Here is a 13,592-nt window from a genome sequence, read left to right as displayed (position 1 = left end):
CAGTCTTGAATAAAGCATATTTGCGCCATTATGCAGTATTTTACGCTATTAACGTGTTGTACTGAGGTGTAAAGCCAATACCAAAAGCTGCTTTTTCCCCTGTCAAAAACATCTGATTTCCTTTGACTGCATGAACAATTGATGAGTTACGGTATGTCAAAGAACATGTGTTAGGTGCCAATATTATTGGGTTAAGTTCAAAGAGTCAAATTTTTTTCATGTGTATTTAAACCTCGGCTTTCTTGTATGCAACGCCAAGATCACATTTGTTTGCACAGACTGGTCATCTTTTGACCTTTTGTAAAATAATTCCCAGTGGTCTTTTAATGGTGATTATTGTCATGGTTCAACCTGGTGCTTCTCCCTCTAACCACCAGAGGGAGTGCTCACCTGAGTTTTGAACTCATCACCTGCCCTCACCTGGATTAATCTTCATCAGCTGTTTCCCATCACCTCATCACTGCCATAGTATTTAGTCTGGCTTCTCACCACAGCTCACTGCGAAGTCTTGTTTGCCCTGCATGCAGTCCAAGCGTTTTCTCCAATGCCTGTCTCCTTGTGTTTTGACTCCTGCCTGAATCCTCGACTCTCCGCCTGGCCCCTGTGTTTTGACCTCAGCCTGTTTTCTGACCACGCCTTGCTGTGTCCTATGTCTTCATTAAAACCTTTCGTTTGCACATGGATCTACACGTCTCTGCCTCTTCGTCACAATTATGCTGTTTTAGCCAAAAAAAAAAACTTCATTATCTAGAACATAATTACTAACATAATTACAAAGCAGCTGTAGTTCATTAGAAATTGCCTCCAAGTTGTAGGTGGGACTGTTGGTGCAGAATAAGCCCACTGCCATTTCCCTTCACCCATCTGTTTGCACTCCCCTCTAGCTTACAGCCCATCACACCTCCAACGCAACATTAGCGGTGCAACAAAAATGGCGAGCAATATTGGAGCTATCCCAGCTTAGGGATTTCTTTAGCCAGATGCCAGCTCATATTTGTCTGCTTCTGATTCCCAATTATTTGAATATAAAAACCTCAGAAATTTAAAGTTTTATTTTATTTTTTTTAAATATAAATCCTCCCTCATGAGAACAATGACAGAAGAAGATATTAAAAACAGCAAAAACACATTTTTTATCAGAGTAGGTCTTTATTACTGTCACTCAAAATCAAATAACATTTTATTTCAGTTGTTAAAACACAAGAAAGTATTAGCAAAGTATGAAAAAAGACTTCCTTTGTTTTTAAGGTTTATTTTATTTTAAGCAAGAAGTCAAAAAATCCCAATGTACCCTTTAAATATGATTTATAATTACTTTATTATTATTTAACTGTACACAAACTGATTTTTCAGTAATGCATTTGGAACCAATGTACTTTCCAGTGACTGCAATACTTTGCAGTGAAACTGTCAGTTACCAAAGCACCGCCTGCTTTTTAAGCCTCAGATGGACCTGTTAGTACCACGATGAATATTTAGGGTTTTGTTGAGGATCCAAACTCTGAATCTGAGGTTGGGCACTGCACTCTGAGGGCGAAGCTCCCTACTTTCCTTGTTAGCTGAGAACCAGGGATCCCTCAGAAGCCACTGTGACCATCCGGTGGTGAGCTGAGGAGGAGTGGAGGTGAGCTGAATAGTCTGCAGTGAAGGGTTGTGGGTTGGGTTTCTCTGAGGTTATGGTCATTCTCCCATGGGAAAGTGGTTAGGCCAGGCTGTTTACCTTGGACTAAGTCTGCCCCTATCCTTAAACCGTTCATGCTCGACTTGGTAACTTCTGATTACCCAAAGTGAATGCACGGCTGAAATTGTAGCGCCTTTCGCTCCCAAAGATGGAGTTTATTTTGAAAGTACATTAAATATTTTTAGTACATAGCACAAAATGTGTCTGTTGCTGGGTCTCCTATCGTTTGTGTTTTGCGTCGATGCCACCTTTGAGTCACAGCAGGTGTGTGTGAAGGTTGAGGGAGGGAGGGGGGGTAGAAGGTTGGGCCGGGTGTTCGTGCCGGATGGGGGCAGAGGTAGAGCTTGCATCTTCACCAAAGTGGAGCTCGACTTTCTCTCAGTTGCTCTCCTCAGACCGACTCGCACAGGGCTGGACCGATTTCCTCAGCTCAGTTCTGCCCCAGAGAGGATGCTTCAGTCAGACGCTTGATGAGATCACGGCCGGGCAGAGCGGAGTCGCTGCTCTGCAGCTGATGGGCTGCGCTCCTTCTATCTTTATCCCTCTTTCAATTTGGACACGGAGGAGAAATAAATAGCTCAACACACACTGTTGGGAGGCAAATGAATGGAGGAGACTCATGGGGAATTTCCCAAGGCTGTATTTACACCAATGGACCTGGACTCAAGACCTGAATGGACCAAACTGCTTTTAGCAGAATAGCTTTATCGTTTTATAACTCATTTTTTTTTGTTTTAAAGAGGATTTGAACTTTTTGGTGGATTTTCAACAAGAGGGAAAATAAAAAAAAGTCAAATCTGTAAGTTCACATTTTTGTTTTTTTTCATAAAAAATCTTTTTGCTAAAAATAACTGATTTTACTCAATTATTTTACACAACTGTTGACTTAAAAATATAATAAATCAAACTTCAGGCATATATATATAAATATATATGTAAGGAGAATTTAGTATTTTTGGCACAAAATCCGAATTGATCAAGCAGTGAAGTGACTGATAATATCACTGTGTTCTTCAGATGTTTGGCTCAAGCATGTGCTCTTTAGTATTGATTCATCAGTGGAGTCTGGCTGTGTTCTTGCTGTTCCCTCCAGTGACTCTCGATGGGAGACCAGTTGATGCACTTAATCACAGAACGTGAGTTCATTTTACAAAACTTGATTTTTAAAAATGATTCATTTTTTAAAGAAAATGTTCTTTTTTTTATTCTTGTTGTTTGTTTTAGCACCGCTTTTTAGAAAAGGAGCAAAGATTTTTCTTTTTTTTCCTTTTTTTTAGGTTGGTCATAAAGTCAGATTAGTGACAGGCCTCAGACATGTTTATGCTGCCACCTACTGTACTGAGGTTTCCTGAAGCCTGACGTTAAATTTCAGCTGCCACCACATCTAAAACTGCACGACACCACAACTCAACACTGCGGTGTAAAGATATTTCAACACGATTAAAAACAAAAGTGTACATTATTGCTAACAATCCAAAAGAAATTAAGCAGAAAAACTGATTTTGAAGTGGAGTTTTAATGATAGACAGGCACTTTAAACATTTATTTGTGTGAAAATAAAGTTTTAAAACATGCTGATCTGTTCATATGTCTGCGGTTAGGAGGAGGTCGGTGAGCCACGTCCAGCTGATGCACGACAAAAGCCGATCCATGCAGGAGTACAGACGGACCATGTGGCTGCACGAGCTGGTGGGGGAGGTGAACACCGCTGATCGGCACGCACCCCCCGTACAGAGCAGAGCTCCGACACAAACTTTCAGCGGAAACTTTCCACATCAGAAGTCCCCGGGGGCAACCAAGAACCTCCCCGACAAGTTCAAGGAAGACAGGGAGGGCCCCAACCTCCCCCAGGAGACCAACAAAGCCATGGCCTATAAAGAAGACCCTCTTAAAGTGGCTACCAAGAGGAAAAAGAAGGCGAGGTTAGGTCGCCGTAGAGAGAGCGAGAAAAAGAGGAGGCGAGCGTGACCTGCCGTCACAAAGAGACCATGAGGGACAGAAGGGCCTGACAGAAATATCCCCGGGACCTTTTCCATGGTGCTGCACTAAGACACTGACACTGACTGACTGATGCCTGACAGGCTGTTTATGGTGCCGGGGTTAAGCTTGTAATTTGTATTTTTGTTTCTTTGCATATCTTTTTAGCCTTATATTTATTTGGAGGACCGTCAAACCTCTGTAACTCCATTGTCCTTCAAAACTATTCTTTTGGAAACAAGAGGGACTATTTATTTCCTTTCCACAACAACAAAAACAGGGACGCTATGGAGATTTTTTTTTCAGTGAATCACAACAAACTTCTCAACTAATACATGCATCTGCCATAATTTATTTCTCTTTAAGTATGTATATTTATTTTGTGAATGTCTCACAGTGCTGCTGACTAAATTCCCTTATGCACTTTAGTTAAATTCTGTTCATGTTCTTTTGTGGTTGGGTTTAGGTAATCTTATTGATGGTAGTCTACTGCTTTTCTGTCTTACTTCCCCATCTCTCATGGAGTCACAACAGACTGGAAGAAGCATCAGACACACTCCCATTATTGCAAAATGCTGTTGTTTTTAAAGGATAAGCCAGAGTCAGGGCTCTCGCATTCATTGGTCTGCATTTGCACTGAGGGAATGCTGTAAATGTTTCCAGTTAATCAAGTATTAAAAATGTAGCCTTTTGATTTATAGCGTCTTCATTTGCCAAACTTCAAACTGCGCTGAAGTGGATTTTTAAAAGCAAATGTTTTTTTTGGTGTACACCATTTGCCTGGCAGACTCTTAGATCAGGAAAACCACAAATCAGCTTCAGATCATTGGAGTGAACCTCTCAACTTCTGTTAAAAAAAGTGAAAGACTTCGCATCAAGAGTTACTTTGCATTCATTTAGACCAGATTTTGGTAAAAAAAAAAAAAAAAAGATAACTTACTGAAATGCTGATCATTTGCATGACAATTTGTAACAATTAAATATTCATCTTAACTGTGAATTGTAAGACTGGACATGAACTCAAACACAAAGAATTTGGGCTTAACTTGCAAAAAGGGGCTTATGAGCATCTTTGTCTATTCATCAAAAAAGTTATGTAATGCATCTGGTGCCCAAATCCTTTATGGTATTTTATTCTCGATGTAACTTAGAGAAAGATCCAACATAGCATGTGAGATAGGCAGCATGGAAAAACAATTGTCTAAAGCAGGGATGGACAACTCCAAGCTTCGAGGGCCACATTCCAGCATGTTTTTCCTCATACCCTGCTCTGTTCTAATTGGCTGGACACACATGAAGCAGGTAATCAGTCATGAGGAGGGCTTGGATATTTGGAAGTCATGCAGACATAGTGACCCTCGAGGCCTGGAGTTACCTATCCCTGGTCTAAAGCTACTGTATGTACACACCAGACATGTGTGGCACATTCAAGAACGCGCTGAAAGTGGGTTTTTGAACGAATTTTTAGCACATCGTGTTCACACAGTACTGTCACTACCCAATACTAGTGCATGAACTCACAGTTGGAAGAGGTTTGGAGTAAAAACTCTCGCAAATATTTCTTCAGGGTTTTTCTTGAACAGCTCTATTCCGATATATGAAAGACTTGGTGTCAAAGAATTCTGTCCGGGCATAAACCGGGATTCATAATTTTTCCTTCCTGATCAGTTTTCAAATGGTCGGCACTTCTGTGTTTTGAAAAGGACACTACCCATGTGCCATTGCCAAATGTGAGTCCACAATTGGTGATACCTCTGTGGCAAAGCAGAATACATCTATTCATGTATTCATGATGTGGGCTTGATTTCCAGGCCTCTTAGTTCCAGTGAAATGAACTTTGAAAGCTTCAGGATACCAAAACATTTTGGACAATTCCATGCAACCAACCTTGTGGGAACAGTTTGGAGCGGGCCCCTTCCTTTTCAAACATGACTGTGCACTAGTGCACAATTATCTTGACTGAATTGGATTACGACCATCTGGAATGAGATTGATTCTGATTGATAAAGCTTGTTTCGATGTTTCACAGCGGCCTCTGCAGGTATTTAAGTACGGTACAAAACAAAACAAAAATTAAACCAGTGTAACCTTGATAAATAAGGAACTTGAATTTGGTAAAAAAAAAGAAAGTATGTATATATATATATATATATATATATATATATATATATATATATATATACTGTACACTTATATGGCACTTTTCTATTTTCCTTGAAGGTCCAAAGCGCTTTACAGTCACAGTCCCATTCCCACACACATACATATGGTGGCTCCACTGCCGAACACTGACACCAACCCTCCACCAGAGGCAATGTGGGGTTCAGTGTCTTGCCCAAAGACATTTTGACACCTGGGTGGGCAAAGCGGGAATCAAACCCACAATGTTCCAATCAGTGGTCGATCGCCCTACTGCTGCACCAAAGCCGCCCCGTGGTGAGACGGTAGTGATTTATTTAATTCATTGATGTTTAATTGTGAGTTGTGCCTGGTCGGAATTACATGACACCAAGTCTTTCATATATTCTGGAACAGAGTTGTGAAAGAAAAAGCCTGGAGCAAGATTCATGAGATTTGCCCCACACTGAGCAGACGCACCAAGCCTTTTCTAATATCCATGTTAGGTACATGAGCTTGTAACGGGTAGTGACAGCCTGGTGTGACCACCATATGCCAATAGTGCGAATAAGGTCCCACGTTTAGTGTCCATTGTGGACACAGCAGTACACCTTGAGATCATCTGGAAAAGTGGCTCTATATAAATGAACTGAATTGAACTGGAAAAGTTCTTTATAAATCCTGCCTATTCACCAGTGTTCTAGTTTTCATGGTCAAGAGGGTGAGTAAAAAGAAAAAAGCTAAATTGGGAGGTTGTTGTCTTTAAACAAACAAGTTCAGCTATCACTGTCCTGCGTGTCAAACGCCAACAAGTGTCATTTTAACAGCTAGTGTATGAAAGACATGGAAATTGGTAATGGTAAGCTTACCAAATGCATCAATGTCAGCTGTATCCTGTGCTAACAGCAGCGGTGTACACCACAGACCATTAGCTGACACAGAGTCGTAAATGCTGCAGAAAGCCTGATAAAGCCGCCTCTCGGAGTCTGCAGTTCATACTGAAAAAATCAATCAAAGCAATGGAGAGAAACATTAATATCTCCATAGGAGGGTTTGAAAGGGAGGGTAATCAATACTGGCCATTCTTTCTGTAGAGTTTTATGGGGGCTAAGGGTGGAGGTTGTAAACTATTTTTTATATGGCAACTAAAATAAAAAAAAACAACATCTTTTTAGGGTAGCTGAAGGAGGGGAAGTAGTTTCAGAACAGTACAGCACAAAGGCTACAGTTTTAATTAGCATTTATGTGAGAAGGTGGAACTATTTCTGCAGCTACGAGTAAATTAACTTTAGCAAATGTAGCGTTCTTTCCTCAAAAATATGTACAAAAAAAAAAAAAGATAAAGAAACCGTACAAAAAGATAACACTTTAATGGCAGAGAAATTGCTTCACTGTAATACATCACTTCATGAGCAAGTCTTTTTACATGCCATTAATTCATGTTTAATAGAATCATATCAGCTGTGCCAGAAGGTGCCACAGTGCATTAAAGGCTACTACAGTAACCTCTTCAGATCCTTCAACAAAAAAAAAAGACAAAACAAAAGGGTCCTCCCATCAGACTGACCCAAATGACAAGCTCTCTTTAAATCCAGTGAACCAGAATCAATTCAGCTCAAGCAATGTTTGCTTTCCGTGCATCCACATTCAGATGTCTGATCGGAAAACGAAGCCACTTCGTTTTTGCCCTGAAAACTTCAGCAGGACACATACTTTATAGGTAAAGGACGATTATCTGGTGAAGACAATGTGGGCAGAGCAGATACCACACAGGAGAGACAGCAGAACAGCAACTATGGTGAGTACGAGTAGACAAGAAATCACATTTAAAAAAAAATAAAAAAATTTATTCCAGTCACCGCAGGAAGTTCATTTTATTGTGTTTTGTTTTAAGTGGGTGTCCATTAACACATGGCTTTGTGGTCCTGTGTTCTTTTGGTAGCACGATGAGCTAAATACTTACAATACATTAGTATTAAGTTGCTTTAATTTAAAGTTGAACTTGTGTAAATTACATTTTGCTTTTTTTTATTTTGTCATTTTTGTCCACATGAATGCACAATTGCAAATCCACAGTTTCACACAAAATGTATTGTATGAGTAACAAATCGGTAATTACGTACACAAAAATCAAGAGTCTGTTTTCTCTCCATATGTATCTTCCAAATATATCTAATTAATTTAAAAGACTGATTTTTGACAAACTGTAAAACAAATTTTTCTTTTTTGTTTAGAAATAAGACATGTATTTTATCCATGATAATATATTCTGTTTCTTTCTGCTGTTCATCTTCCAATTATTTAGAAAAATTGAAAGGAAACATTTGTATCAGTTGTTAATATTTAAATATAATCATGACAAATATATATATTTAGGTTTATCTAAGTTAGAAATCTCAATCATTGAAACTGTGTTAAATATTGTGTTCATTCACAAAATGTGATTCTTCTGCTTACTGACTTAATGTTTTTTCCTTTTTTTTATTTTTTTTTTACAAGCAGTAATTGTCTGCATTTAAAAATATACGTATACTGAATACTTTAAAATGACGGACCAGTTTTCAGTACATTCTTGAAATGAAAGGTTTTTAGTATTATTTTGTAAAGTTGGCACATCACTTGTTCTTTTTTGTTGTGTGAAAGTACTCAAACCTAGAAAAGGACTTGGACTTTGGTCCCACATTGTCACTAGTCTATAGACTAGTGCAGGGCTGGCCAACCCTGGACTAGTGACTTATCCAGTCTGTACCCCACCGCCAATTGGAATAGGCTTCAGCAAGCCTTTGACTCCGAAAAGAATCTAGTAGGTTTAGAAAATGGATGGATGGATGTTGTAACTTTTGAACTACAGCTCAACTTAGACTTTCAGGCAAGGGGTTTGAGAACAAAGTCATTTCGTTTTCTTTAAACTTTTGCATGACTCTCATTCTGATTTAAACTCTAATCTAAACTCCTTCAATGGACACCTTAAAAAGCCTGACGTTTTGTATTATTGCCTTTGCCTAAATGCCAGTTGGCAACAGGTAAAACAGAGTCTTGGAACAAAGGTGAACATACCTTGTTCCATAGTTGATTCCAATAGCACGACAGTAGAAAAAGTCTCAGTCCTTCAAATGGCCCCACTTTGGATAAGGTAGTTATCTCTATCAAATTTTAAGATCTACAACAAATTTAAACACTTTGTCATCTGTCTCTCTGTCTCTTTTTTGGTTGATGCAAAGTGAATAAAACAAATCTATTATCAATTAATGAAATTAATTGCTTATTCGTTGATACTCATTTAATGACCAGAGTTAATGGTGGATATTTCTCACTATAAAACCAATCCACTACTTTTAAACTTTGAAACAAACTTTTGCTTCATCATCTGGACAAAGACAAGGAGTAAGAGGTGCAATTTTTCCGTGAAATTATGCATTCATGACATTCATACCACCTTCCTCCGCTGCAGCAGAGCGAGGTTAGTGCTGGCTCTTTAGTGGTTACCATGACAACGCATTGCACCGCTTATAAAATTTTTCCGGCTTTTTCTGAAAAGCAATTTAAGCATGAGAAATAATATGGTATAAGCAAGATAATGCCTTTCGAGGTGTCCATTATCAGAATCTTTGCAGAAGGAAGGTTTAAGCTTCTATTTCTAATAGTGCATTCCTAACTAGGCATTATCCCTTCCTTGAACTTACAATACTTTACTAATCTGTCAAAAACAATAACAAGAGACCAAATGTTTTTTTTTATTAACAGGTGTCAGATAAGATGGCAGTTCCGAACAGCTATGGAGTCATTTTTGCCTGTACATGTGGAGTCATCCTGGGAATCGGACTCTGCGCCAACCTTCTTGTTTTCTACTTGTTTGCCAAGTACAACACCATCCGCAAAAACCGCTTGGATGTTCTCCTCCTCAGCATGACTCTAGCAGACTCCCTCAGCCTCCTGCTCATCCCCTTCACCTTGCACTCCACTGTGAGCCACACCTGGCCTTTGGGAGACACCTCCTGCAAGGTCTACCAGTTTCTTCTGGCATTCAGCCTGGCAGCTAGCACCTACTCGTTGTGCGCAGTGTCGCTAGCCCGTGCCATGATCATTACTAACCCGTATCAGCCGCCCACCATGGATGTGGTGATCCTCATGTTTGTTTTGGTCTGGGCTCTGAGCTTCTTCATCAGCGTACCTCTGCGAATGTTTGCCACCAAGGAAAGTCTGAACCCAAGTTTGGCAAATTTCACCGTCTGCCTTCCAACCATTCATGAGCATCACTACCAAGTAGTTCTGAGCCAGTTTGTGCTTTACTACTTTGTTCCAATGCTGATCATCGCCTTCAACTATGCTCGCCTGGCCCTCTTTTTACACAAGAGTCCTGTAATGTCAGTGTCTAGTGCCAGGAACACTCGCAGAGCATCTGTAATGGTGTTTTTGGCTGCTGCCACCTTCTCGGTGTGCTGGCTGCCTGGTTATGTGCTGGAGCTCTGTGTGTATTTGGAGTTGTATCGTCAAGGATCGGCCTGGGATATGTTCTATTTCATTTGTACTGTGCTCCAATACTTGCACCCCAGCATCAACCCTGTGCTCTACGTGCTGCTGTCAAAGCGCCATCGCCACAGGAGGGCAGTCTGGTTCTTCAGCTGCAACAAGACCAGAGTACACCCACAAATCATCAGTGTCACTACAGAGACTCTTTGAGTTCAAGTGAAAACTGAGGTATTTTTGCCTCCTCCATAAATCCCAACTTTGGAGTTTTTTGTGATTTATCCATTGCATTTGACTGGCAAGAAGGCAAAGAGATCTGCACATTACTTTTAAAATACGTGATAAATTATTCACTCAAATTTATAATGTTTAGTCACAAATCAGTATTTTGTGCACAAAAATTAGCATTTTGTTGCCACATGTAAGAATTTTGTGTGCACAAATTAGCATTTGATGCACCAAAAATTAGTATTTTAGCATCTTCAATTCCTACTACAAATTTTTGGGCATGGAATGCCAATTTGTTTGCACAAAGTTGACATTTATGGGTTCAAAATGCCAAGTCGTGCTCACAAAATGCAAATGTCTGGGCACAAAATGACAAATTTTGTACAAAATAATTTTTTTGTGCACAAAATGCTCATTTGTGGGAACAAAATGCTAATCTGTGCCCACGAAATATTAACTTGAGGGTACAAAATAGTAATTGGAATTGACAATGTATTGTCAAAAATAGCAAGTAGTATTTTGTGCTCACAATTTAGCATTTCTTGGCCACAAAATGCTAATTTGTGCATAAAAATAGCTAATTGGTCACAGATTATCAATTTGCAAGGACATCTTTATTTTTATTTTGTCAAGTCCAGGATTCCGTAAGAAGGACAAAAGTGGAGAAAACTATTATTAAGACTGGACATGAAGTGACCACAAAGTTATCATTTTAGTAAACATTTTTTTGTCTCAAAAATGTGTTATTTTAACAACTAAAACATTTTTAGTGAAAGGTAGAATTACGTTCAAACTAGTTTAATGTATGCCTTATTTGTATAATAAAAAACATATTTAGCATTTCAAGATTTGTTTTTTATTTCTATTGGATTTTGTATAAATTTGATCATTTTTGTTCACTTGAACATCTTTATTATTATATATTTTAGTTAACAATTACTATGAATGATTTTTACTTAATTTTAAAAAGTTGAGTTATTATACAAAAATTATGCTTCTATGAATGATGTAGTTTATTTATCATACTTGAATAGTTTCGGTGAACCCTTAAATGTGTACAATTATGCAAACATGTTAAGCTATGAGTCCAAAGAGTAATAAATCACTCGTTAATATCTGCTGCATCTGCAAAAGACCCTGTTGAACATGTGCTACTTGATCCACGGGAATCAAACTACAGGGAGAGGAAGGAAAACCACTTGTCAACCTGCAGCCTCGCACATTATACCGATGTAATGAAGCCGTCAACAGTGACAACAGTTCACAGCTCAATGACCCACAGCATAGAAAGGAAATCTTTAACATGCAAACAAATGTGTTTTTCTTTTAAACTTGCAAAATTGTCTTTTCTTTGATGAAGCTTGTTGACTGATACGCAGAACTTGCTGCAAACAGCCAAACCTGAAATTATGACTTGACTGTAAGAAATAATTTTTGGGTGTTTTTTAATGTAAGTCTGATTCAGAAGAGAATTACAGAACTAACGTCAGAATGGAGCTGGTCCACTGGTATGGAGAGGACCAGCTCCATATCAAGGGACATGTTGGCCGTTCAGGTAAAGCCAACCAAAATCTTGTGCTAATTATTACATAAGTAAATGGTAGATAATGTCATTATAACATATAATTTCTTTAATCTCTGTATGTATTTTGCATAGCTGTAAATGTAACATTTCCAACACAAAATAAAGCTGCTTTCTGTGCTCTTAAAGCAGCTCCTTCTCTCACTTCAACTGCTGCTCTGGTGTGAACTGGAGGTGCTTGGATGGGCGGCAGGGGTTGGTGTGTCAGTGAAATAGTAGTGCTCCCTGGTGTATGAACTATGAAACAGCCACACTAAAAGAAAAACTGAAAAACACATCTGTCTATGACTGAGTTCTTCTTTTAGGCAGCAAATAAAGGCAGATCTGTCAAATGCCCATTAAAACTATCGATGAGCCAATAATTATAAATAGATAAACAATAAATAGTATTATATATGTTTAATAGAATTGTTCAAACGCATGAACAGAAAGTGTGTGCTGTCAATAAAAGATCTGTTATTATTCCTTCTCTTTTAAGTTCATAATCAGACTTTAACTTTTTTTTAACTGTCACCTAAATACAGCAGAAAACAGTAAATTGCTATTGAGGCGCCACTGGCTTTAAATACTAGGAAAAAAGTATTTTAGTTTGCATCGAAAGGTGGCAGGATGAAGATACACACTGTCTAACCTAATTGGAGAGAGGACAAAAGAAGGATTTTTCAGTTTTCTACTTAACAATGTATTAAATGTGATAACATTATTCATTATTAATCAACTATCGTGCTGGAAAAAAAAGAATAGAAAAAACAGCGAAAAAGACTGAAGGGTGGAAAACAGTGAAGAAAAAATTCATTCAAAATAATAAAAAACAAAATTATAAAGATAAAATCTTACCTATAAGGATTTTGCTTAACATCCACATTAGTGTATGAATATATATATATATATATATAGTAAATGGCGTATACTTGTATAGTACTTTTCTACCTTCCTATGAGGCAGAAAGCGCTTTAAGGTCACTGTCCCATTCACACACACACATTCACACACTAGTGGTGACTCCAATGCTGAACACTGGCGCCAACCTTCCACCAGATACAAGGTGGGGTTCAGTGTCTTGCCCAAGGGCACTTTGCCACATGGCCAGGTAAGGTAGGAATTTAACCTGCAATCCTCCGCCTGATAAGGCGATTACCGCCTGATTACCGCTGCCGCAGTTTAGTATATATATATATATATATATATGCATATATTTTATATATATATACATAAACATACATCACTGCCGCAGTTTTGTACATGTATATATATATATATATACTGTATATAAACATATATTTTTTATCATGTTATTTATATTTTCTACGCACACACATATATATTTAAATATATATAAACAAAGTTTTCAAATACAGATTTGTCAAAAGTGTCGTTAACTCTAACTTTAATAAAGATACATCACTTAAAGATCAATAATAAATGCCGAAGTGTTTTTTATTTTTACACAGCAACAGACCCAGCATGTAAGTTTGATGCAAACGCACAAACTATCCATCCATCCATCTTCCTCCGCTTCATCCGGGACCGGGTCGCGGG

General features: G+C 38.4%; 2 protein-coding genes across 3 annotated transcripts; both read left to right on the top strand.

The window, feature by feature from the left end:
• The first annotated feature begins 1,851 nt into the window (after positions 1-1,851).
• Positions 1,852-4,352, top strand: pthlhb (parathyroid hormone-like hormone b). Of its 2 annotated transcripts, XM_024282407.2 has the most exons (3): positions 1,852-2,480; positions 2,699-2,817; positions 3,283-4,352. In XM_024282407.2, exons 2-3 carry the CDS (start codon positions 2,699-2,701, stop codon positions 3,647-3,649), a joined length of 486 nt encoding a protein of 161 aa, XP_024138175.1. In that variant the 5' UTR covers positions 1,852-2,480; the 3' UTR covers positions 3,650-4,352. The 2 variants fall into 2 exon arrangements, with proteins under 2 accessions (XP_024138175.1, XP_036068192.1); XM_036212299.1 differs by having other exon boundaries at positions 1,852-2,817.
• Positions 4,353-9,532: 5,180 nt separating this feature from the next.
• LOC112151859 (galanin receptor 2b) lies at positions 9,533-10,488 on the top strand. The gene has a single exon (XM_024280962.2). The coding sequence runs from the start codon at positions 9,533-9,535 to the stop codon at positions 10,454-10,456; it is 924 nt and encodes a 307-aa protein (XP_024136730.1). The 3' UTR covers positions 10,457-10,488.
• Positions 10,489-13,592: the final 3,104 nt, after the last annotated feature.

Source organism: Oryzias melastigma, linkage group LG6, assembly GCF_002922805.2.
Source record: "Oryzias melastigma strain HK-1 linkage group LG6, ASM292280v2, whole genome shotgun sequence".
Classification (NCBI taxonomy): domain Eukaryota; kingdom Metazoa; phylum Chordata; class Actinopteri; order Beloniformes; family Adrianichthyidae; genus Oryzias; species Oryzias melastigma.
This window is presented reverse-complemented; position numbering and strand designations above follow the sequence as displayed.

What these genes read in the sequence shown, in the direction of transcription:
- pthlhb (XM_024282407.2), top strand. Translation starts at nt 2,699, where the DNA reads ATGTTTGGCTCAAGCATGTGCTCTTTAGTATTGATTCATCAGTGGAGT. An exon ending in GATGCACTTAATCACAGAAC is followed by an intron (nt 2,818 to 3,282) that starts GTGAGTTCATTT and finishes GTCTGCGGTTAG; the next exon opens with GAGGAGGTCGGTGAGCCACG.
- LOC112151859 (XM_024280962.2), top strand. Translation starts at nt 9,533, where the DNA reads ATGGCAGTTCCGAACAGCTATGGAGTCATTTTTGCCTGTACATGTGGA.